Source organism: Vicia villosa, linkage group LG1, assembly GCF_029867415.1.
Source record: "Vicia villosa cultivar HV-30 ecotype Madison, WI linkage group LG1, Vvil1.0, whole genome shotgun sequence".
In the NCBI taxonomy this organism is placed as follows: domain Eukaryota; kingdom Viridiplantae; phylum Streptophyta; class Magnoliopsida; order Fabales; family Fabaceae; genus Vicia; species Vicia villosa.
The window spans coordinates 1246922-1273608 of NC_081180.1; the positions used below are offsets into that span (position 1 = coordinate 1246922).

Here is a 26687-nt window from a genome sequence, read left to right on the forward strand (position 1 = left end):
ATCACTCTCCTAATATTGATTACATTATTTATCATACTAAACTTGAAGTTAATTTAAAGCTTCCTTCAAGAGCATTACACCTCTTACCTACAGGCTTCGAGGTTCATATGGTAATATTCCCACAACCCGGAAGGTTTACCTCGACAAACCCTAATGATTACATCTTGAAGTACTCGGTTGTCCTATTAAACTTAGGTTACAATGCTTCTATTTATAACCTATTCCCAACTGGATTTGGGCTTCTAATCGCAGCATATTTGCTGTTACAAATCAATAAAATCTTTTGCTAAAAAATAGGTCTTCAATCAAATCTTTCTAAATTGTCTCCAATTATAGAAAGTCTTTATTCTTCAATATTCTTCTTGATTCTGTGGACCTCTTAAATAGATCACGCCATATATGATCTGCACAATATTCAAGAATATTCTGCACTCTTTTGTAGTAGTTAAATTGTAACTGACTTAACTAAAACTCTTCACTTCAGCTTAGGCATGATGTCGTGACATCCCATGTGACATGTTGTTCCAGATGTTGAAGTAGTTCAACATAATATATTCTAGCATTCTAGTGGGACTCTTTGTTGTACCTGTTCTTCTTGGCATGTTTTTACACTACACTATTGTTGTTATTATTTGTTTTATAAAAATTAAGCCAATCCTAAAATATAGGAACTAACAACATCATCTAACATCGAGGAAGCAACAAAAATAAAGCTCAAAATAACTACATGGCAATCACAACCTTCACGAATCAAAAGCAAAATCTTAAGAATTGTTCCCAAAAAAGCTCGCTAAGTCAAAACAAAAAGAAGTCAAACATCTATAAAAAGTTGACTTAGGCAAAAGTTAGGGCGTCCCGGTGGACCGCACATTTAGAATTCAAAAGAATCGGTCCATATAAAAATAGGGATTCAAAACAAAAATGAAAAGAAAAATGGAAACAAACTTGCAACTCCCATCTCAAGAATTTTAGATGTGCTTGAACCATTACATTTTCCTCCATCATCATTGTTACCAAAATTCTCTTACAGACTGAATGCGATTGTTGAGTTAATTGAACTTAGGACTGGAGATCATCAATAAGAATAGGATGGGTTAAATTCAAAATTCGAGCCTTACATCCTTTATTTTGCAAACCGTGAACTAGACCATTTGATTTTTGGATATGTACATTAAAGTTTGAACTTGAATTTGATTCTTGAATTTGGAATGAGCCGTGGTGCGCATGAATTTAGTATTTTCTTTTGAATATTTGATCCCTTGAACCTTGAGAGGTGATGACCTTGAATCAACTTCAATAAACTCGAGAATTTTTGAAAGTGGTGTGAAGTAGATTAAGGAATATGATCATAAAGATATCCTTGATATGAAACCCCCCATACAAATGAACCTCAGTCGATGACCTCTAACAAGTTCAATCTAGCACATTGATGAAGAAGAGCTTAAGATATTGAGATTTAACAACACTTAGCTCATAGCATTCTTAACACAACAGATGATAATCGTAATCCAACCGCCCTTAATAATCTTGATGAAGATGACTTTGCATTTTGGTGCAGAAGAAATCCATAATAACCAATGTATCAGAACCTCAACTCCACCAATCATGATTGATGAAGGAACCATTCACAACAAGCTTGAATTAATATTAGAGCCTTGAAGTAATGAAGAAACCCTAACTCTTCAAGAACCTTGATCCCATGCTAAATCATTGGTTAAATGAATGTATGATATGATGATGACCTATGTGTGATGCAATTGACATGAGAAGCCTAAGCCAGTTAGAATTGAGATGGTAGGACAAATTTGGGGTATGACAGTAAGCAGCCTTGCAAAGTGTGACCAGCCTCACATACCCCCAATTACTCTATCTTGTTCACTTTGTTGACCTATTTTTATCAACATTCGTCCATGTTCACAACACTCGTTTGTGTTAACAACACTCATTCGTGTTGACCTTTATTTTTTCAACACTCGACCATGTTGATGTCTTTCAGACACCCATCCGTGTTGTTTCTCTTTTACCAACACTCGTTCGTGTTGACCTATTGTCCAACACTCATCTGTGTTGATCTCTTTTACAAACATGCGTCCGTGTTGGCATATTTTCCAACACTCGTCTGTGTTGACCTCTTTTACCAACACTTATTCGTGTTGACAACAGTCGTCTATGTTGACCTCTTTCTTAACACTCTTCTGTGTTGAAAACACTCGTCTGTGTTGAGCTCTTTCCCAACATTCGTCCGTGTTGATATATTTTACCTACACTCGTCTGTGTTGACAACACTCGTCCGTGTTGACCTCTATTTTCAACACTCGTCCATGTTGACTATTACTTTTCAACACTTGTTTGTGTTGTTTATCTTTTACCAACACTCGTCCGTGTTGACAATGCTCATCCGTGTTGACTTCTATTTTATAACACTCGTCCGTGTTGACAATTACTTTCCAACACGCGTTTGTGTTGACTATCACTTTCCAATACCCATCTGTGTCGAATTTGCCTTTCTTCATCGAGTCTTTTACAAATCTTTACATTATCTGGTCCATCCTACTTTGTAAGTCCATTGGTGGAGGCAATTCCTTTCTTATTTACCTTATAAGTCCTTTTGATAAGGTAAAATAGGCCCATCCTACCTTGTAAGTCCATTGGTTGAGGCAATCCCTTTCCTATTTACCTCATAAGTCCCTTGGTTAAGGTAAAATAGGTTTATCTTGTCTCGTAAGTCCCTTGGCTGAGACAAACCATTTCCATTTACCTTATAAATCCCTCGGTTGAGGTAAACTTTATTCATTCCGCCTTATAAGTCATGTGGCTGAGGTAAACTATTTCACCTAGTAAATTCCTTGGTATAGACAATCTTTTTCATGTTGCCAAGTTAATCCCTTGGTTTAGGCACCTTTCTACTCTTAATTAATACACCACTTTTACAAATCTATTATTTGGTCTGTTTGGAAATAGCTATTATTACCTTTAGAGCCCGTTTGTTTTGGTTTTTTTAAAAATGATTTGTACAGTGTTACAAAATTGTGTAAAAAAAATTTACAAAGAAACTTTTCATAAAAGTTTCAAATTAAAATTTTGTTTAAATAGTTATTCTTAAAATGTTATTTTAGGTATTTCATCTTTTTATTGATTTTTTTTTTTGGATATCAAAATTTCAAAAAATCACTTAAGTTTGAAGCTATTTCAAATAGATTTTCATAAAAATTATTTTTGAAATATCACTTTTTGAAAAAAAAAAGTGTGATATCAACTATGTTTTGGTCTTCAATAAAGTGTGACATTTTTCTATATATTCAATTATTATTTTTTCACAGATACCATACATTTTTCTATTAAAAAATATAAATCTGAAACAAATGCACGTCCCGTACCAGAACTCGTACGAACGTACATGTTTGTTACTAGTTGAATATCAAAAATAATGTTTCAATTTAAAAAAATTAAAATAAAAAATTTATAATATTTTAAAAAACTGTTTTGTAAAATCTATTTTAAAAAATATAAAAAAATACCTATTTTTTTAAAATTGAAACAAACGGACCCTAGTCCATTATTTTTTATATGTTCAAAACACTTCAAACTCTCTATAACACTTGTCTTTTCTCCAAAAACTTCTCTATAACTCATTGAGACATTATAATTCGATGAAAGGAGTACTTTTTCACCGTTTCAAGTTAGTGAAATTTGACTATACTTTCGGTTTCTGGGTTTAAAGCAAGATGTGCAAAAGTTATCTCCTTTTTCCTAATGAGTATTATTCTTAGGTGGATCATGTTAATGAGAGTTATCTTATCATATCCCATTGCATTATGAACGATTTAACTTAAAATTCTTCACTTTCTCCTTTCTTTCTGTTTTTGCTTTGTTGGATTTGTTTATGGTAATGATTGGTTTGGTGAAAAGAAATCTTATGATATGCTTTATCATAAATAAACATTGTTTAAAAAAATTTATTGGAAAAATGTGTGCCATGTCGGTAATAGGACACCTGGAAGCCCAAATTTATATAAAATCATCTCAAAAATCATGCAAGTTGAATTTTCAATATGCTATTATTAATATTTTTTCAATATGCTATTATTAATACTATTTTTATAAATAATAATTGTTCAGATTTAAGTATGTTATACTATTATTGTACTTGTACATCTGTACTTTTAATGGTCGACTAATAGAGGGACCAAAATAAATAATTAATCATCTATTGTTTTTCTTTTATTAAATATAAATTTAAATAAACTCCCTATTAAATTGGATATTAGAAAAAAAATCACATGAAATTATTCTCACAACTGCAATGCTACTTTTATACTAAAAAAATACTCCAATACTTAAACCAAATATGGAGATTAATGTTTTTGTTTTTAAAATTTTTTAAACAAAAATTGTTATTATAAAAATTATTATTTAAAATTATTATTTAAAATTATTTTATGACACAATATAAAATTGTGTTATTAATTAATTTTATTATTGAATTAAGCACAAAAATGTAGCTTGTTAACCACTTATTGTTTTATAATTTATTGATATTTTTTATATTTTATTAACCAATAAAAAATATAACATTAATTATTTTAAAATGTTAAATTATAAAATATCTTAACCAATATTTCCACTCTATTAAAATGTTTGGACAATAAATAACAAAATTATGATCTATATTAACAAACTTATTACACTCAATTAGTCAATTTCCTCAGTTGCTTTATACTTAACACAAGTTGAACGTTGGTTTCGGGACAAATGTCACAGATGTAGAGTAATGCCAAAAGACGATTTTTTTAATTAAAAATAACCATGTATTAAAAAAATATTACGCAAATAACCATGTTTCGGAAAATGACGTAAATAGCCAGGTTTCAGAAATGACTTAAGTGCATTAGCCATGTGAGATGGCGCCCCCTTGTAGCATTTATAGGTAGGCGCCATGTGAGATGGCTCCTGCGTGCATCTGTTCTGCACTAAGCCATCTCAGATGGCGCCTCAGTGCAATTCTTTTTTTTAGTTTTTTTTAATAAATGACAATGTAGAAATGAGACAACGATTTTCATTAATATAAAATGATTACATCATAGAAATAAAGTTACATAGAATTTAATAGTCGTTCGAATTTAAAAAATGACTATTGCAAGATCGCCTAGTTCGTTGGTGCACTCTAGGACCTTCTTGTTGTGGTTGGGTCGAGGGCCTCGTGAAATCAATGCGTCCAGCGTCTATGTAATCCGTCAGATCAAAATCTTCCAAAGTACCGCTTGCAAATAATCGTTGACCCAAGTTGTCAAAGTTTGGTCGCATCGGTGGGGGGTGGGGTCGATGCGAACTCGATAACATTGCTCATCCGAAAAAGTGGGATAAGTTGAAATTGGATTTTGTGGAGTTTGGTACATATATGTTTGTTGGCTAGTACGGTGTTATGGTTGACTGTATGTGGGGTCGGTTGGGGAATATTGTTCATGTATGCCCATGTCTGGGCTATAGTGAGATGATGAAGGGCCTACATCGGCAAAAGTATTGTGTTTGTTCTTGGTATTGTGGTTGTGTGTGGGGCATGTGGGTGTACTGATTTTGATATTGGCTTTTGGGTTGGGTGCTTGTGGATCTCCGTCACCGTTGTGTTTGATGGGAGGTTGTTGCGTGTTGGGTGCGATTGCGGAAAGTTTCAAGCATTTCGTATGCCTTGCTCCCATGTCATTGCAGCATGTGCCCATTATCACTTAGATGCATTAACACTTCTGTCTCCCATTTACAAGTCCGGGACCTTTCTCCACGTATAGAAAAATGACTTTGCAGTGGTAGCAAAAGAGGATTATTGGCCTGCGTACGAGGGGGAAATTGTTTGGCACCACGACCAAATGCGGAGAAATAAAAAGGGTCGTCCCAAAAGCAAGCGTATCACATTGAAATGGACGAGCTTGACAAGTTAGAAAGAGAGTGTGGTTTATGTCGTCAATTAGGACACAATAAAAAAATTGTCTCACTCGTGCTAGTGGTTCAACGAATTGAAATTTGTATGCAACAACACGATAAAATATCTAAGAAATTACAAGCACCAAAACAATGTCATCAGAACCGTGCATCATCATCATTACGTCTCTGTCTCTTTCAACTTCCTCCAACCAAGTGCGAGACGTTCCAGTTGTAAGTGAGGTGGCGGTTCTTCTTCTCTGGATTCTTCTAATTTCTTCGTCCGTTGGGATGTCCTCGTCTAACCAGCATTTCAACTCTCTCTTAAAGCGCTCCTTGGAATGGATGTTCCAAAATTTTATTTTAATCGGCGATTTGACGACCGAGAAAAATACATACTCATCTCTTGTGAAAGTCTCAGAAGCCATGTTGATAAAATTTGGAAGGAAATTAGAAGATCTAGTGAGAAAGTGTGAAGAATGATGGAGAAAGAGGGGTTATTATTTATAGAAAATACATATACAAGGAGGAGGCATATGAGATGACACCTCCTCCTAAAAAGTGAATGGAGGCGCCATATGACATGACTTGGTAGTACTGAATGTGCCATGTCAGATGGCGCCTAGGGCTAAATAAAAGAGAACAAGTCATCTCAGATGGCGCCTTGGTCTAAAAGGTTTATGAAACCTGATTATTTGCGTAATTTTTTCTGAAACATGATTATTTGTGTAATTTTTTTTAATACATGATTATTTTAAAAAAAAATCCAAAACACATTAATATGTATTAACTAAATTTTTACACACAATTAATCAAAATTATTTTAAAGGGAAAAAAATAAAGAAAAATTAAAATTGTAAATGTTCCTGTTCGTATTTGTGTACAATAAAATAGAATATAGGTGTAAGAATTTGTAAAATAACATTTTTCTTCGCACAATATGCTATAGTAAGTTGTCTGAACAAACTTTAAAGACACTAAAAATCTATACAAAAGTATATTACTCGTAACTTTCTTGATCTTCACACTAGTTGCAAAAGCAAACTAGTTTTTCACTTAAGAAAAACTAATCATTACTACTTTAATTGAAAATTTGATAAATGGAAAGCAATAATGAATATATATACTAAATTTAGATGGTTTGATAAAATTCCTTGCCCTCATCATCATACTTGTAACAATCATTTTAAATGTCATTTATATATTTCCAAAACAATAATAACAACAAGCACTCCATAATCCACATACTTCCACCATGTGAAATTCAACAGAACTCTGATCACAGCATGCATGTAGTAGTATAATTATTAGTAACAGAATAAATAAAATACCAAAAACTGTACAAAAATACAGTACATTGTATATGTATAATGATGAAATAGAATGGGAAGTTAGTTCTTGGTACTACAAACCTAACGTTACGTTAAGGACAATCTCAATCAAATAAATACACATCACAGGGACCAGTTCTTCTTGCCTTGCTGTTACCATAGCACATGACTGGGACCTCACATTCCAAATCACTTCCAATTTTTTCGATACCAATATTAAAGAATAATGCTACTTTTATTTTTATAAGTATATAACCATACTTTATACGGTTCAAATATTCAATATAGTACACTTAAATTAGCAAGAATATATACTAACTTTATGCATATTGTGGTAGTTGAAAATTCCAATCTTTTGGCCTAATTACACATTATGGTAGTTGAACCTCTAATTTTATTCTCTACACAAACATTGCTAAGTACTATTATTATTAAGTGTATTTATTTCTTTTATTTTTCTTCTCCAACACTCCATGTGCATGAAATTTTCAACCCTTTATCTCACTGCTTTTCTGGCTGGAATAAAAGTATCTATCTTTAATTTTATCTCAAGAGAGAGAGAAGCCTATTGTTCTAATCATGTAAGGTTCTTCTGGCATTGCATGTGCAGCACTTCATTTTTCTTTTGTTTTTTCTCTTCTCTTTTAAACTAAGCATCATCACATGACATTGCCACTTTTTGTGTATATATATGTCTTTCACTTATCAATAGTTTTAAACCTTAATGTCTTAAAGAAAACAAATCAATAGAAGTCACAATGAGCAGAACTAGAACTGTACCTTGCAGCCGGTCCTGGTCAATTAGCGAGGACTCGCTTAGAAGGTATGTGCAGTTTGCGAGTGAAAGCTGCATACAAGAGTTATTAGCAGCTTCCGACACGAACAGATCAGGAAACAATGGCAACAATGATGGATGGAAAGTGGTGACTCTTGACAATGGCGTTGAGATATCGAAACGCATGTCAGGTTCATTTCACACTTTTCGTAGCCGTTGGGTGCTTAGATCCGTCTCTCCTCAACAGTTCATCACAGTGGCTAACGCCATCGATGCTGCAAAGGTACCGACTAAATACCGTTTTCTCTCGTGTAATGTAATCATACAACAAATATAAAGTACTTTCTGTTTTCTTATGTTTTTCTTATGTTGTGATCTTCTAGCAATGGGATTCTGATTTGGTGGAAGCAAAGTACATAAAAGAAATCGAAGAGAATCTAAGCATAATTCGTCTTAGGTTTGGAGATAACTCAAAGCCTCTCTTCAGGAATAGAGAGTTCATCGTCTATGAGCGACGCGAAACAATGGAAGACGGCACTGTGGTTAGTTAGTTAGTTAGTTAGTTAATGCGAATAATTTCAAAAACCAAAATCTTAACTTAAAATGAAATCATTGAACAAAATTAATGTAACCTGGTTACTTTTGTAGGTTGTAGCAGTAGCTTCACTGCCAAAGGAAATAGCTGCAGGGTTACATCCAAAGCAAAATAATGCAATAAGAGGATTATTGCTACAATCAGGTTGGGTAGTGGAGAAGCTTCAAGATAATTCATGTGCTGTTACTTATGTTGTTCAGTTAGATCCTGCAGGGTGGTTGCCTAAGTGTTTTGTCAATAGATTTAACACTAAACTTGTTATGATCATTGAAAACCTTAGAAAATTAGCACAAGCATGTCCAAGTGAAGCTGAAAAGTGAACACTTTGTAAAGTTGCAAAGGGCGAGGGAATCAGTGTAATCAAGCTTGCACATTGATATCATTTACTTATATATTTATAGATAATAAATGGATTAATTGAGGGAAATATCAATTTTAGTATTGCGATACGACGAAGCTGAAAGCCTTTGGTCTCTGTTTCTTTGATGTGGCGTGTCTTAAAAAAAATAGCATATCAAGAAAAGTAGAAAAACAATGTGACAGGAATTATAATTTAGGGACCAATATGAACTTAAGATTATTTATAGTTAAAGAATTAAAATGAATATTTTTCCAATAAAAAATATAAAATAAAAAAATCAAATATTTTTGTTGAGTAATCTAAATTTAAAATTGTAAGTTTAAAATTTGTTAATTAATTATTTTGTATAAATACAATGTTAAAAAATATGTATATCTTATAATAAAAAATAACAAAATATAATTAGATCAAAGATTGGTGTACTAGAAAGAAAATCTTCTAAAAAAAATAGAGGACAATAGTAATTGATAAAAAAAAAAAAGTGTAACTAAGTCCCTTTATTAATTAAATTTTTGCATTAATAGAGTGGGCGAGTGGATGGTTGTACTTAAAAAGTAAAAGTTAGACCATCTCCAATTGTACAATCCATTTTGGAGTTTTTTATGGGTCCTACCAGCCTTATCATCTCAAAATAATTTATTTAATATTTATTTTATTAGTGTAATTTAAATGAGTCTCACAAATTTTACCTCATAAATTAATTTGATTGAGTACCACAATTTTTTACTAGTTGCATTACAATGCAACTCTACTATGACATACCACCATTGGAGATGCTCTTAAAGAGAATGAAAAAATTGCAATCCAAAGATTGGTGTGGTGGAAACAATATTTTCAATAAATAAATAAATAAAATAACAATTTATAAAAGTGTCTAACTAAACTAATTAAATATTTGCAATAACCTGATGACTAAGTGCATGTAGTTGAGAATATATATATATATATATATATATATATATATATATATATATATATATATATATATATATATATATATATATATATATATATATATATATATATATATATATATATATATATATATATATACACCATCATAATATTTATGATAAAATATATTGGTGATAATATCTGTATTTTAGATAGTATAATTTTAAACTTCAAGAATTCTAGGTATCATGAGCAAAAGATAAAATTAAACAAATACAAGAGCATGCTTTAAGATTTTAAAGTAATAAATATTATAATATTAACCAATTATAATTTCTAGATATTTAAGATAAAAAAATTAAAAATATATGAGAATATTATCCACTAGCTTTTTTTTTTTTAAAATTCTGCCGGCGCATCGCGCGTGTCATCTTCTAGTTGAATATATAAATTTTGATTATTGATTAATGCTTCTTTTGTTTTTTGTTGTTGTGATGCTAGTTTTGGTGATCATTTATATAATATTTAATAATTGTCATTTTTTTCACCATCAATTTAATCAAGTTTGAGGTTAATTCTGATATCAAGTGGTTCCAATCTTCTTTCAATCGCAGTTGGAGAGGATCTAACCTTCTAAGTCCAACGTGAATCACCTTTGGACCAACTAATATTGGTGTGTATATGATGGTGATAATGGTGAAAAAATATTACAGGGGATAAACAAAAACTTACTCGCGTTGCAGGAGATAAAATATTTTTAACCTTAATATATATTATCATTTTGACCATCAATTAAATTATAATATGACCAATATTGTATAGGTAAATAGATAAAATTATCATTTTTTATTTATTCTTTTCCTTAATAAAATAAAATACTATAAATATTATTGGACATGTATTTTTTTTGGAAATCCTATTTTACCTTATAAATGATTTTTTTTTCTTTTCATTTTGACACAATAACCTCACCGATTTGGTGACCGATCCAATTTTATGCTTATTCAACATCATGAAATTAAACATCCATTTTTTATGTCTTAAATGAACGAAAATAATGATATCTAAACATATTCATAAGGAGTATTAAAATATCTTTACAACGCTTCTGACTGCGCTCTGTTTTGAGTTGTATAACTCAAGATATGTTGATTTCATTGGAAACACAATGTGGTTCAGTCTGCTGACTTTTGCTTAGCGAAACATAGTTCGCTAAGCGAAACTTGACAGTAGCAGACTACAAATATAGCATTCTACAATCCCTTTTTCATCCCAAAACAAACCCAGACATGTATCAACAATATGTTGTGTTACGACCGGCTTTTAATTTTAAGTTAAAAACCTAAATTACAGAGTCGCCACATATATTTATTCTATCCTAAGGATAAGGGAAAATATGGGTGAAAACCTAATTAAGAGATATTTCTAGGTAAGTTGAGAAATTAGGATTAAGGAAAGATGTTAGGCACCCTTAATCCTTCCTTAAGTTGAGAAATTAGGATTAAGGGAAGATGTTACCCTTAATCCTTCCTTAAGGTTTATAAAAATTATAGTAATAGTAGGGTAGAGAATAAAATCTCAAACCTCAGAGTCAACGTAGTTCGAAAGATTTGTTGGTGTTTTTTATGGGATTATACACATTTATTTGTATTTGATTTGTTGTGGTGCTTTAGTAAATCGTAGTTCGCAATTTTATGTGTTTTAATAATTAGTGTTTTAGTTGAATTAGAATAATTGTATTTTGAATTTTAATCGTGTTTTAGGATATTTGGTCGGTACGACATGGAGAGTCGACCAACTCAAAGACATAGTGAAATTGTCGTTCACTCGTCGTATTATTCGAGAAAATAATTAGAATTAAATTAATTATTTAATTAATTAGAAAGCAAGGGTCGGGTGTATGAGTGAATGGGATAGTGCTGTTAGAATAAGATATGGGCTTAAGACTCATTTCAAAACTAAATTCAAATAATTTAAACTTAATTAATTTAATCATAACAAATAAAAAACTAATTAAAAAAACTAAGTTACAGTAAAAGGAGGTGTCCCTCCTGTAACACGTCTACTAGACATGGCAATAAAACCCAGACCCACGGGTATCCACCCGAACCCGCCCCGAAGTTGACGGGGAAAACCCGCTTTGTCTGGGTTTGGATTAGAAAACACGGGGATGAGTCGGGTAATGGGGACACTAGTACCCACCCCAACCCGTCCCTGAACCCGCCCCGTTTATTTCAATATGTACATTATTATTTATATTTCATAATTTATATTATTAAATATGTGGCTAATGTTTTAATAATTTGATTTGTATTTATTATTTTAAATATTTGAAATATATGTATGAAATTTTTTGAGATTGTTTTATTTTGTTATTTATAATGTAATTTTATTTTTTGAAAAAGTAAATATTTTTATTAAAAAAATTGATTTTACAAAATACAGGGTCGCGGGGCGGGGATACCCGAATCCAACCCGAACCGTTAAAGACGGGTTTGGGTTTTAATTCTCCATCCCCATTTGAGTTTGGGGCGGATAACGGAGATTGATTACGGATTCGAGTTTGGGTTTGGGGAGGTAAAAACCCGACCCGCCCCGTTGCCATGCCTAATTTCTACCACTAATTTTGTGAGAAGAAATGATGATGACAAAAAAGAAACATAATAAAACTTTGACTTTTCAAACATTTTCCAACCAGTATAGTGATGACAAGTGGAGATGCAATTGTATAATAATAAAATAATTAAAGAATTAAGAAGCAAAGTGATAGTGAAAAATACTTGCATGAACACAAATATAACAAGTGCTTCTCAGTGATAGTTATATGTGGTATCAAATCAAAACATGAACCACACACCACTCTTTTCTTCCGGTGAACATAAGAGACCTTCATCTTTCTTTTGTTTCTCAAACCAAAACAAATGCTTAAAACTCCAATAAAAACAAATGCCAAGAACTTAGATCAAAGAAAAAATAAACAAAAAGGATAACAGACGATCAATCGAAACAAACCGTGACGCCTTGCGTTGGTGGTTGGTGGCTCTCGTCAGTGGGCGGCGTCGGTTCAAATCGAAGGATGCCGGAGCTGCAGCGACGGTCGGCCGTGTTGCTTGTTGTTGCGGCTGTGCTTGGTGAGGTTTAAATGGTTGGGTTTTGGGTTTTGATTGTTACAGGTATGATTTTGTGTTGTGAAGGCATGGTTCATGATAAACTTATGATGTTAATGAACATTCTTCATTTTTTTTTTTTTTGTGTAAAAAAGGGTTGGTGTGTATATGATGGTGATAATGGTGATGTTAGGGAATCATATGTTTACTGATAATGGTGACTGTTATTTATACCCATTAAAGTCTAAAAGAACATTTTTTTCTAAACTTAAGGGTAATTGCTTTTTAATTGCTTGCTCTTCTTCAAAATCAAATTCAAAACTCTTTCCCCACTCTTTTTTTCAAATCAAATTCAAAAAGACTACGCTTATTTACAAGCTAAAGTTCTTCCTCAAATTTTGTACTATTCACACACGACACTTCAAACATTTTGAAAACAAAGTGAGCTAAGAAATTAAGAGCCCATGGATAACCATGGATACAAAGGGTGCTTTACACCTTCCCTTTGTATAACTTACCCCCCGAACGCAAAATCTTTTCAAAAGGTCTTTTTCTGTTCTTTTAGCCTTTCCCAAAAATTGGATAAAATAAAAGTCGGTGGCGACTCTTTCTCACCGCAACATTGTTTGCTCAAATCTAAAAACTCTGTTCACCGTATTACACTTAGATGAGTTCATAATTAATTCTGGATGTTTGCGTCATTGTCTGGTGAGTGTTAGGATCCTCCATTTTTGTTCTCTCAAAGGAGAAGTGTGTAGGTGTGATTCATTCTTGAACTTCTGTTGCTTGTGGAATTTCTGACATAAAATGTGTATATAGGATTAACATCTTGATCATGGTACTTTGATTAAAATTGGTAAGGATTGATCTTTGTGTACTTTTGGAATTTGAACCATTCAATTGTTCTTGTTTTTGCTTGTTTGATTCATTGTTGATATTTGTGTTCCTGGTAATTTATCATTGTTTTTTTTAGGACAAACAAGAGTTTAAGTTGGGGAGAGTTGTTAGGTGTCAAATTGTGTTTATTTCTAGTTTAGTGTGTGGCACCTTTCGACCGATTTTATCAAGTATTCGTATAATTCCTTTTAGTTTTATATAATTATTTGTAGTTTTATAATTTCAGCTTTTATTTCATGTTAATATGTTTTTTAGTTATGATTTTGCAGGTCTTGGCAATTTTTGGAAGCTTTGAGCTTCATTTGGCCAAGATTGAAGTGTGGCTGGCAGAGCTTTGCGTGCGTCGGACAGTATTAGGGAGCGTCGCGCCCTGTCTTATATATTTTAGAGGCTTCCAGCAGAGAAAAGCGCGCGTTGCGCGCTTGGGCGGTTTGATCTGCAAGTGACTTGGCGCGAAGCGCGCTGGAGGGCGCGACGCGCCCTGGACAGAAAAGAGAAATGCTATTTAAGGATCAAATCAGATATTTTGTGGAGGATTCCAACTTTTGAGAGCTCAAGACACCATTGTTTACTGTAGCAACTAATAAAGTGAAGATTCAAAGCTTTGATCGTCGATTAATCGCCGTTGATGCTTGTTATTCTCCATCCTTTCCTTGTTGAGCAAGCTACCATGTCAAGGGATAGCTAAATCTCTTTTGTATCAAGATAAGATGTAATCTTCCTATAATTTTGTATGTTTTTCTTGTGAATATTATGTATGAACAAGTGATGATCAATATAGATGGTTTAGTTTGTTTATTAAAGCTTTTCTATGGTATAAATGTTTGAGACATCAATGTCTGTACCTTGACCTAATTTCATCATCTATCAAACTATAAATTGCAGACATGGATTTAACGTTTGATATTTACTTTGTATCGGTTTATAAAATGTTATTTGTATTGTTTAAGCGGTGGAGAAATAAGCGGTTAAACAATACGGTAAATCTAGCTATATCGTTGCGGACACAAACGGTATAGACGTCGATACGTAATTATATTGATCGTTAACAAGTTCATATATATATATATATATATATATATATATATATATATATATATATATATATATATATATATATATATATATATATATATATATATGGGACGACTCAAGTGAGAACACTTGGTTATTATGAGAAATGAGAACAATGAATCACGACCATTAAATTTTGATTTTGTTGATTTTAATGGACTAGATTGATTTTTATTTCTATTTTGATTTAAAATAAATATTAAGGATCATAGAAATAGAAACCAATACAAAGTTAGGTATCGAATCTTGATACATTCTCTTAAACTTAGAACTTCCTTAAATTTTACTCTTTGCTACTAAATCTTTGAATGATCTTAAACCAAACCCAAAGTAACTTTAACTCAAAAACAACATAAACTATAGAACGGCAGTGATATCGCAATAATCCTTGTGGAAACGATAATCTAAAAGTACTCCAAAATACTTTCAACAAATATACAGTTGCATTCAATACATATTTTCTCTATTATTATACCTGAGTTCCATCATGTTCTCCTTCTTGTTAATGTAATAAAGCATTTTGAAGTGTCGAGATTTTGCAATTTTGCAATTTCTCTATTATTATTATACCAATTTTGCAATGGCAAGTAACCAAAACTCGATCATGGATGTTAAACAGAATTTTGAAGTGTCGAGATTTGATTCAGAATTGTGAAGCTTGGAACATGGCAAGTCAGTGTGGTATTTTTAAGGCTGCCAACGTTTATAAAGAGTTAAGGGGTGAGAGAGTGGATTTACCATGGAAGAAGATGTTCTTCCAAAACCGTGCTAGACCGAGATCAAAATTCATTCTTTGGCTAATCCTGAAAGGGAGACTACCCACGAAGGAAAGGCTGGAAAGATTTGGATTCATTACTGACTTAACTTGCTGTTTTTGTGATCAAACCGAAACCTTGGACCATCTGTTTTTTTACTGCAGGTGGACAAACATGATATGTAAAGAGATGTTGGATTGGAATGGCTATGATAGAAGCATTCGACAATGGCCACAGGAACATAATTGGTTGATTCAAGAAATGGGGAAGAAAGGTTGACGGAGGGAGATTCTCAAAGTAACATTGACGGAGACGGTTTATCAAATCTGATTGTGTAGAAATGAGGCTGTCTTCAATAACATCCTGCAAAGAATTGACATTACTAAAGCCATACAGGAAAGAATTGTGCAGAGATGCCTTCCACATAGAAAATTAAATCCTCATGTTACTGGAAGTGCTGCGAGACTTAGTTAGATGATGATGTTTATGTGTTATTGCTTTGTCCGTCTTGTAGCCTGGATCTCCAGATCGGCGTGTACTTAACTGTTTTTTTGGATTGATAATAATAAAAGTCTATTTACTCCACAAAAAAAAATATTTTTGATAAAATATATATTGGTGATAATATTTGTATTTTAGATTGTATAATTGTAAACTTCAGGAATTCTATTTATCATGAGCAAAAGATAAAGTTAAATAAATAGAAGAGTATGCTTTAAGATTTTAAAGTCATAAATATTAATCAATTATAATTTCTAGATATTTAAGATAAAAAAATTAAAAATATATGAGAATATTATTCACTAGCTTTTTATTAAATTATTTCCGCACATCGCGCATGTCATCGTCTAGTTGAATATATAAATTTTGATTAATGTTTCTTTTATTTTTGTTGTTGTGATGCTAGTTTTGGTGATCACTTATATAATATTCAACAATTGTCATTTTTTTCCACCAATTTAATCAAGTTTGAGGTTAGTTCTGATATCAAGTGGTTCCAATCTTCTTTCAATTGCAGTTGGGGAGGATCAAACCTTCCAAGTCCAACCTTCTTTCGATCGCAGTTGGGGAGGATCAAACCTTTCAAGTCCAACGTGAATCACCTTTGGACCAAGTAAAAATTGTGATTTTATGTTTCATTAGTTAGCATATTGGTTAAGAATGAATTGGATATAGAATCAATGTAAATTATTAGTGAATAATACATTAATGAGAACGATAATAAGAAAAAAAATAAAAAGAAGCAATTCTTATTAATGTGAAAATCAATCAACAAACACTTTTTTTATTAATAAAATATATTCTTATAAACCCTAATGACATGTAATTTCAGAAGATTTTGGAATAAATGAAAACCTAGTATCTGAAACATAGGTGAAAGTGATAACTTGTGCCAAAAAAAGTGGTTTTCCATGGATGAGAAGACAATCTTGACCTTGAGTTAAGAGATTTGGATCAACGGGTTGACTGGGCTTAAATCCAACACAACTGAACTTAATTTTTGATTGCATGCAAGAACAATTGTTGGTGACCCTAACGGTGTACCCCGTCTCTGTTTTGGTTTCTGAAACTTGAATGTTACTCAAAGAACAAGTTTGCCCATAAGCTGCAATATCAACCATGAATTAAACATTAAAATAATTAAAATAATAAATCAAATAATTAAGAAAAACTCTAACCGAAGATATTATTCATGCTAGAAAATATGAAAGGTACCATACCTTGAAAAGCTAGAGCAAGGAAGATAGTAGTGATGGAGAGAATATTGAGAATAGAAGCCATTTGAGATTTGAGTGTAAATATGTAAATTAGTGTCTGTGGGATAGAAAAGTGTGCATTGTCAGACTATTTATACTAGCAAGTGGAACAAAAAAAATTACTCCCAAATCCTTATTTTATTAGTTTTTTAAAATCGGATCGGTCATCGAATGGGTGAGTGTATTTGGTCAAAATAAAAAAGAATAAAAATTATTTATAAGGTAAAACAGGATTTTTAAAAATAAACCTATAGGTTTGATATCCTGAATTTTATCAATAAGATAATTAATTAAAGTATTTAAAATAATAGATAATACATATAATTTTGTAAAAGTATATATGATATACTATTTTTTTTTTGGAAATCCCATTTTACCTTATAAATAATTTGAAATTAAAAAAAATAATAAAAATTGGATCACTAGAATGTTTTTAATAATTGAAAATTCTTTTACTTTTTGTTAAGTTTATTATTATAATTTTTTAAAATTAAAATTAATATAAAAAATGTCATGTTAAATGTATAATAATTTTGCCTTAGAATTTGATGTGGAAATATTTTAATTTTAATATATAGGGTTAAATATGCTTTACAATTACAATGTATAATGTCAGCGAGTTTTGATTTAATCCTATAATATTATTACTTTTATTCCTCCACTATAATGTAAAAATTATTTTGTTTTGTCCTTGAAGCTTACAATTTAAACACTTAATTTGGGAGAGGGGATAAGCCAAAACTTGTTCACATTACAAGTGTAAATTTTACAATTAGGAGATAAATCGACATAGTCTTTACATTACAAGGACAATAAAAAAAATATTACAGGGGATAAACAAAAACTTACTAGCGTTGCCGGAGATAAAATATTTTTAACCCTAATATATATTATCATTTTGACTCAATTAAATTATAATATGACCAATATTGTATAGGTAAATAGATAAAATTATCATTTTTATTTATTCTTTTTCTTAATAAAATAAAATACTATAAATATTATCAGACCGGTATTTTTTTTTGGAAATCCTATTTTACCTTATAAATGATTTTTTTTTCTTTTCATTTTGACACAATAACCTCACCGATTTGGTGACCGATCCAATTTTATGCTTATTCAACATCATGAAATTAAACATCCATTTTTCATGTCCTAAATGAACGAAAATAATGATATCTAAACATATTCATAAGGAGTATTAAAATATCTTTACAACGCTTCTGACTGTGCTCTGTTTTGCGTTGTATAACTCAAGATATGTTGATTTCAGTGAAAACACAATATGGTTCAGTCTGCTGACTTTTGCTTAGCGAAACTTGACAATAGCAGACTACAAATATAGCATTCTACAATTCCTTTTTCATCCCAAAACAAACCCAGACATGTATCAACAATATAATGTGTTACGACCGACTTTTAATTTTAAGTTAATAACCTAAATTACAGAGTCGCCACCTATATTTATTCTATCCTAAGGATAAGGGAAAATATGGGAAAAAAACCTAATTAAGAGATATTTTTAAGTAAGTTGAGAAATTTGGATTAAGGGAAGATGTTAGACACCCTTAGTAATTTTATATTTAGAGAAATTGGGATTAAGGGAAGATGTTAGACCCTCTTAATCCTTCCTTAAGTTGAGAAATTAGGATTAAGGGAAGATGTTAATTTATTTGAATTGTTGTGGTGCTTTAGTAAATTGTTGTTCACAATTTTATGTGTTTTAATAATTAGTGTTTTAGTTGAATTAGAATAATTGTATTTTGAATTTTAATCATGTTTTAGGATATTTGGTCGGTACGACATAGAGAGTCGACCAACTCAAAGACGTAGTGAAATTGTCATTCACTCGTAGTATTATTCGGGAAAATGTTAGAATTAAATTAATTATTTAATTAATTAGAAAGCAAAATGAGAGGGGCGGGTGTATGAGTGAATGGGATAGTGCTGTTAGAATAAGACATGGGCTTAAGACCCATTTCAAAACTAGATTCAAATTATTTAAACTTAATTAATTTATTCATCAAATTAATAAAAACTAAGTTATTATTAAACAAATAAAAAAAGTAATTAAAAAAACTAAGTTACAGTAAAAGGAGGTGTCCCTCCTGTAACACGTTTCTACCACTAATTTTGTGAGAAGAAATGATGATGACAAAAAAGAAACATAATAAAACTTTGACTTTTCAAACATTTTCCAACCAGTATAGTGATGACAAGTGGAGATGCAATTGTATAATAATAAAATAATTAAAGAATTAAGAAGCAAAGTGATAGTTAAATTAAATGTGGTATCAAATCAAAACATGAACCACACACCACTCTTTTCTTCCGGTGAAAATAACAGACATTCATCTTTCTTTTTTTTCTCAAACCAAAACAAATGCTTAAAACTCCAATCAAAACAAATGCCAAGAACTTAGATCAAAGAAAAAATAAACAAAAAGGATAACAGACGATCAATCGAAACAAACCGTGACGCCTTGCGTTGGTGGTTGGTGGTTAGATGGAAAAATATGTTTAAGGTGTGGAAGTGTTGTTCCTCCCCTTTCTCTCTCCCCCCTTAGTAAATGGAATATGTCTTTCTTTTATAATGAGAGATTAGGTTTTTTTTTGGCAAAGAAAGAGAATATATTAACCAAAAAAAGATTACAAGGGAGATTAGGTTAAATAGAAAAGGAATTAAATCAAGTATTTTAATATTAAGAGTAATAAAATTAAATTAATGGTTTGATTATTATAATAAAATCTTGAATCAAAAATATTCATTGTGTGAATATTTATTTTTCGATTTGTTTTTTAGAATAACAATTCAACTTTTAAAAACTTTTTTTTTATTTTTGAGATATAAAAATGCATAAAATTATGATTTAAATGAAAAAAAAATATTTTAAAAAAACAAGATAAATAAATTAAAAAAGAAAAATTAATATTTAAACAAATAAAAAGTTATTTTGTGATTTTTTTTTTTGTAATATTGTAAACAATGCAAAAATAGAAAATAAAAACAAACAATAAAAATAACATTAAGAATAGGTTTGAACTCAAGACCTTGAACAATAGTAAATCTTTAAATATGTTTCCTTGCCAATTGTGTTATTCAATTTATTTGAAATAAAGTTGCACTATAAAACAGGTGAAGTGTCAAGCAAAAATTTGTTTATTTAAAAAATACAAATAATTTAAATTAAACTATTACATATATATTTAAATAAAAATTACTGTTAAAATGTTAATAAAATTGAATAAAACTTATAAAACCAAAGTTAAAAATAATTTAAATGTTAGAAATAAGGCGGACAAATTTTGGAGTATGACATAATGCATATAAAATATTCATAAGAACATATTTTTCATAATTTAATCAAGCATGCTACAAATTAATCACAATCTAAGCCTCAACATCGTGAAATTTTCCACTAATGCCTACCCAAGTTCCTAACTATGGAACTTACCTTATGATATGGACTTGAAGAAGTTGATAATTATAATAAGAAGGTATATATGGTATACTATGTTTGTTTTTTTTTGGAAATCCTATTTTACCTTATAAATGATTTGAAATTTGAAAAATAATAAAAATTGGATCACTAGAATGTTTTTCATAATTGAAAATTCTTTTTTTTTTAAGTTTATTATTATAATTTTTAAAGATTAAAAATATTATAAAAAAAATCATGTTAAATGTATAATAATTTTGACTTAGAATTTGATGTCGGAATATTTTAATTTTAATATATAGGGTTAAATATGCTTTACAATGTATAATGTGAGCGAGTTTTAGTTTATTCCTATAATATTATTATTTTTATTCCTCCACTATAATTTAAAGATTATTTTGTTTTGTCCTCTAAGCTTACAATTTGAACACTTAATTTGGGGGAGGGGGTAAGCAAAAACTCGTTCACATTACAAGTGTAAATTTTACACTAAGAGGAGAAATCAACATAATCTTTAAATTACAAGGTGTTGACACAACATTTTCGACTAGGGAAAAAAGCCAACAGGTTGTAAGATACTCCTATGAGAAAAAAGTGACTGGTAATAAGATTATATCATTCAGATGAAAGACTTCGACGGGAGGGTAGCCTGACGATGAATGATGTTGATGGCATAAGGAGTCTTTCGATAAGCGTTTTTGATATGGCGCCAAAAGGATATTTAAATTGTTCACTGGCGCGGAAATAGGGAAAGTCGAGGGGCTTTTTTCCGCTTAAAACCCATCATGGGATAAGGTAACCGCCGACGGTTACATTTTAGGATTTCTATTTAAAGCAAATTTATGCATTTGTACAAAGGTCGCACTTCTCCACATTAAAAGCAAAACACTAAAGTATTTGCATCTTAAAAGAGAAACGAGTTATTAAGCTTGACAATGTATGAATGCTTCCACCTTTTAATTCAAAGCAATTTACAGTTTTCAATTTAACTTATTGCCTTTGCCCTTTTATTTTACTTCTTTTATTTTCTTTTGCTTGTAAGCATTTTCTTCTTGCAATTGTACCTTTACTTTTGCCCTTTTTTTCAATACCATACGAATGCTCAAAAAATAATACTATAGTCTGAGATTTTGTAGCCGACCCCGCAAGTAATCTTTGATAAGAGGTTAGAGATTGTTTCACGCGGAAACAAATTGACACACCCGGTGGGACATGTCTTGTGTTAGTTTTCTTGAGTCGGTTTCAATTCATGTATGAAACTGAGAAGTGGGAGAAAAATGGTTGATCCCAAGAATACGAATCCAAATGGGGAACTGTCCCCAGGATGAAATACTGGTGCATCGCAAGCACCAGGCGTCGTTATAACGTCGATGGCTCCTTCTTCAGCACAAAGTGCACCGATAGCAATGAGTCAACCAGAGACTCCAAGGCCAAGTATGGCCAATACTTCTGGGCAATATATGCCTAGTTTTACAACACCCATGTTTGGTGTAGATAGACAGTATGGAATGCCAACGTCAATGATGATGGGATTACAAAGCATTAATTTTAGAGAATATAATTTATATAACTAATTTTTCTGTAAAACACAAAAAAAATAATAATAATTCTTTTAACTAAAAATACAAAAAAAAATATTTAATTCATTTTGTTTAAGTTAGATAATTAGATTTAATTAATTTAATTTTCTAAGATTTTATTAAAAATATATAAAAACACAAAAATATAGATTAGTTAGTTTCAATATGTTAATTAACTTTGTAAACATATTTAATTTTTTGAATAAATTAACGTTCACCACATTTTTGAATAAATTATTGGTCGGCTTGACGCCTTACCAAGTAACTATTCAAATCAACACAATAAAATTCATTCAACACATCGAACTTTGGTTCTCGCTCAACGCGACAACCAAACACTGCCATCAACTAAAATGAATTTCTTCGCCTAGAGCGATCAGATTCAAATAAGGATCAATTACTTATCAACCAACATGAATTTCTTCGCCTAGAGTGGTCAAATTCAAATAAAGAAGATCAACTCTTCTTCAACCAATCACAACTAATCAAAATAGTTAACCAATTGAATTATTTTTATTACTAATATAATCAAACTCAAGACTCTTTTTAACAAAGGATTGTCAAAATTGTTTTCAAATCAAATTCTAAACTATGTCTACCATCACTCAATTTTCAAACCCATACAAAGTTTAAAATCAATTCGAAAGCAATTATACACAATCTTATAAAAATAACCAACCAAATATATATGAACTACTATACTCTAACTTCCTCATTGCACTATAGGATACGTAGACATAGGGTTTCGAAACCATAGCGAGTACAATAATAAATAAAAAAACTTTTTCTTGGTAAATAAATATAAATTAAATAATAAAGGCATAATGTACAAAAATTAGTAAACGCCTCGAACCTAAACCTAACACCTTCCCTTTATTTAATTAACTCGCGAATTTAGAATCTATGAATATTTAGGGTTATCCATTATATTCTCTTCCCTTAAGATAAAAATTAGTGGTGGCGACTCTCAAAAAATTTTAGTCGGTTGCTACACAAGCATTAGGTGTATGGTCACTTATAACACAATAAAAACATGTAGGAACAAAGTTGCTTTGATATCTTGGAACATGAGATTTCTTTTTAACACGTTTTTTCCTTTTTGGATAATGATGACACCCTTTGGTTTGTTCAATTTCTCTTTGGATGATTGACCACTAGCCTTAACAAAAATAGTTTTGTTAGACTTGGTTTGGAAAACTTAGAATAATCAATGCCACTTTTATCATTTGAATACCTTTACAGAACAATAAAACACACGAGGCATCTGACCGAAATCGAATTGAGATGAAATGAGTAATTAATTCTCTTTGTCAAACCAAAACGAATTGGAAGTGGAGCCAACCGAAAAAACTATATACTACTACCTTTTATTATGCGGGCCCAGGCAGGTCTTTCTTTGAGAATTCAAAATCTATGGAGAGGCATTTAAATGTGGAACTGCTCATGGAAATTGAATTGCTTGGGATACAAGTTACTTTAAAATGTAATTGGCATTTGGAATAATAAATGGTTGCAGCAGTACATCAAAAAGGATCAGACACTATATAGACAATGGAAGCCAAATGCAACTGGTTTATTATACCGAAGGTTTGCTCAAAATGTTTCTGTTTGGCAGGTTTGACAAATTGGAATGCTTCTGTACAATTCTTATGACACAACATTGCTGAGCTATTTTGCATGATCAGTTTAGTAGTTTCAACAAGAAATATAGCCACAGCAATCATAAAACACTCTTTACTCCTTCCTTATCAAACAAATTAAAAATAAACTCATCAAGAGAAGCTATTCGAGGGAACCGCTTTAAGCAGTTCATGTAGTCAGTCATATGACAATCGAAACATCGAATTTTTAATAACCAAAACTATGCAAAGATGAAATACTATTAACAACTAGTTACCAGAAGTATTAATTGGAACTTGGAAACATTGCTCATATCAATTTTGTCTACATACTAAAGTGGCTAGTAAACCAATATAACTGCAGCTAAATAATTTCCATAGCAAGGAAAGGGAGGGAAGGAACTTCTAAGCAGCCAAGTTCCTACATACATATATCTACTATAAGATCTCAAAGCATTTAGTAATAATCAGATACTAAGCATCATTTAGTGAAACCAGGGTCAAGGAATGAGGAAATACTGTACAAGGCGACATGGATTGTGGATTGAGTTGTAAAAACGAACACGCATGAGTTGTCTTGCCACTCTTCATGTCATAGATATAAAGCTCCGAGGACACTTTGATCAGCGATTTCCCATCTTGGAAACCAAGAGGGCTCATCCAAGGATTTGTATCCATAATCACTCTCTCCGACACTCTCTTCTTTAAATTCACAAGGCGGCGTGGATGTTCTAGTTCAAAATCCTCCAAACTCTTGTAATGCTTGAGTTTCCATTTAAACTCAAAATAATCTTCAAGAGAATCAAGATACCAGACATGAAGACCTTTTTCTGATACCTGAACATAATGAAGTTTTCCTTCATGCTCTCCAATACAAGCTTCAGGGACAGACCTAAACTCCGACGCCGGAACAGGTACAGAAATCAACAAACACAGCTCCTTTTCAACGTTAAAGGTGATGATTTTATCACCCTCTGTCAACCAGTGTAAGACACCTCCTATGTACACAGCTTTGTTTTTAATCAAACCATGATTACAATCACACGTTTCTTCCAATTTCCTCCAAGTCTTTGTTTCTGATGAGTACAACTCAAATGTAAAGAAGAACGATCCCTCTTCCGATTCCGACTCCAATTCCTCTCCCTCCTCCCACACTTCCTGATGGTTGATCTTCTCAAAGCGTTTCACTCTTACCAATTTGAATTTGGATGGCTCAAAATCAAAAACAAGTGCAATACTATCAGTTACGTCACATCGAATAGGGCACTTCAATTGAATCCATTCTCTGATAGAAGGATTGCAGAGGTACACTGTTGGATCGGGAGATGGAAAACGGCTACGACAGCATACAATTCCCTTACATGACGCCAGAACAACAACTTGTTCAGGAAGAAAACTGAAAACCTTCTGGTGAACTACCGGAGCCTCATTTTTGGACTGAACCGGAATATAGCTGACAGTTTTAACATCTTGTCTGCTTAACATATAGCCATCTTGAACAATGAAACCATCCAAAACAAGATCTGCATTCTGAAGCTGAGATTTGATAAATGAACGATTTGAAATGATTGTTTGCCATCGTCTAGAAATGCACTTCATACCAAGCAACGGCTTCGCCGGAATCCGTGACAGAATGTCAAAGATAATGTCACTGTTGAGACACTCCTCACTCTCATTTCCAAGCTTAATCATCTTCATTTTCTGAAAAAAAATTTTAAAAAAATCAAATAAGAAATCAAAAGTTTGAAATAGTGATTGAGTAACAATAACAAATGAATCAATTTATTATCCTAAGAACTAAAAGAAAATGAAAGATCCATGAATAAATCAACCCTTGCTAACGAAGGAAAGTGAAAAAAAAAATTAAAATAAACAATCATCAATGACATGCAAAAAGTGAAGAACAAAATAACACATGGAATGGAAACCAAAAACCTAACTACATTTTGATAGACGCTGTATTCTATTGTTGATACAACACAAAATAGAAATCAAGAGAAAAATAAATAAAAAAGTGTATACACCGGAAAAGAACACATACATGCATTTAAAAAAAAATAAAAGAGAGTAGTGATGGTTTTTGAAATTAGAAGAATGAAACAGTGAATGAATCTGAAGAATGAAAGAAGAAAACACAGAGAGAGTTGAAAGGGAAAAACAAGAGATCTTGATGATGATAATGTTGATACAAAAATAGTAATAATGAAGAGGATGAAAAAAATGAAGAGAATGAAGAAAATGAACCTATTGATTGTTGAATGAAGAAAGTGTGTTGAAGAAGGAATGAGAAGAAATGAAAATGGTAGTGGAATGTGAAAAGTTTTGAGAGAGATGAAAGGTAGTACAGAGAGAGTGAGTGGTGTTGGAAGTTTGTTTTGTAACAAACTCACATTTCATTTCCTTGCAAAGCGCGAGTGGCAATTTCTCAATTTCATCCTTGCTGGCATTTTTTTTCAAATAATAGAAACAACAGACACGTTTTGCGGTAAATGGAAAACAATATTAAGAGTTTTTTTCTTCTCTGTGTCCAACTCTTTCTCTATCTTTCGCCATCTATAATCAATTATTATATTCATCTACAAAATTTAC

At 31.4% G+C, this 26687-nt stretch overlaps 3 protein-coding genes across 3 annotated transcripts; 1 reads left to right on the forward strand and 2 right to left on the reverse strand.

The window, feature by feature from the left end:
* The first annotated feature begins 7743 nt into the window (after positions 1-7743).
* On the forward strand, positions 7744-9041 carry LOC131599335 (uncharacterized). Its single transcript, XM_058871737.1, has 3 exons — positions 7744-8302; positions 8403-8561; positions 8668-9041. The coding sequence occupies exons 1-3, from the start codon at positions 8003-8005 to the stop codon at positions 8932-8934; spliced, it is 726 nt and encodes a 241-aa protein (XP_058727720.1). The 5' UTR covers positions 7744-8002; the 3' UTR covers positions 8935-9041.
* Positions 9042-17015: 7974 nt separating this feature from the next.
* Positions 17016-17504, reverse strand: LOC131645227 (uncharacterized). Its single transcript, XM_058915903.1, has 2 exons — positions 17424-17504; positions 17016-17308 (listed from the first exon to the last, which is right to left on the reverse strand). Exons 1-2 carry the CDS (start codon positions 17482-17484, stop codon positions 17016-17018), a joined length of 354 nt encoding a protein of 117 aa, XP_058771886.1. The 5' UTR covers positions 17485-17504.
* Positions 17505-24356: 6852 nt separating this feature from the next.
* Positions 24357-26474, reverse strand: LOC131599349 (putative F-box protein At1g32420). Its single transcript, XM_058871742.1, has 2 exons — positions 26343-26474; positions 24357-25799 (listed from the first exon to the last, which is right to left on the reverse strand). The coding sequence occupies exon 2, from the start codon at positions 25794-25796 to the stop codon at positions 24573-24575; it is 1224 nt and encodes a 407-aa protein (XP_058727725.1). The 5' UTR covers positions 25797-25799; positions 26343-26474; the 3' UTR covers positions 24357-24572.
* Between the last annotated feature and the right edge of the window lie 213 nt (positions 26475-26687).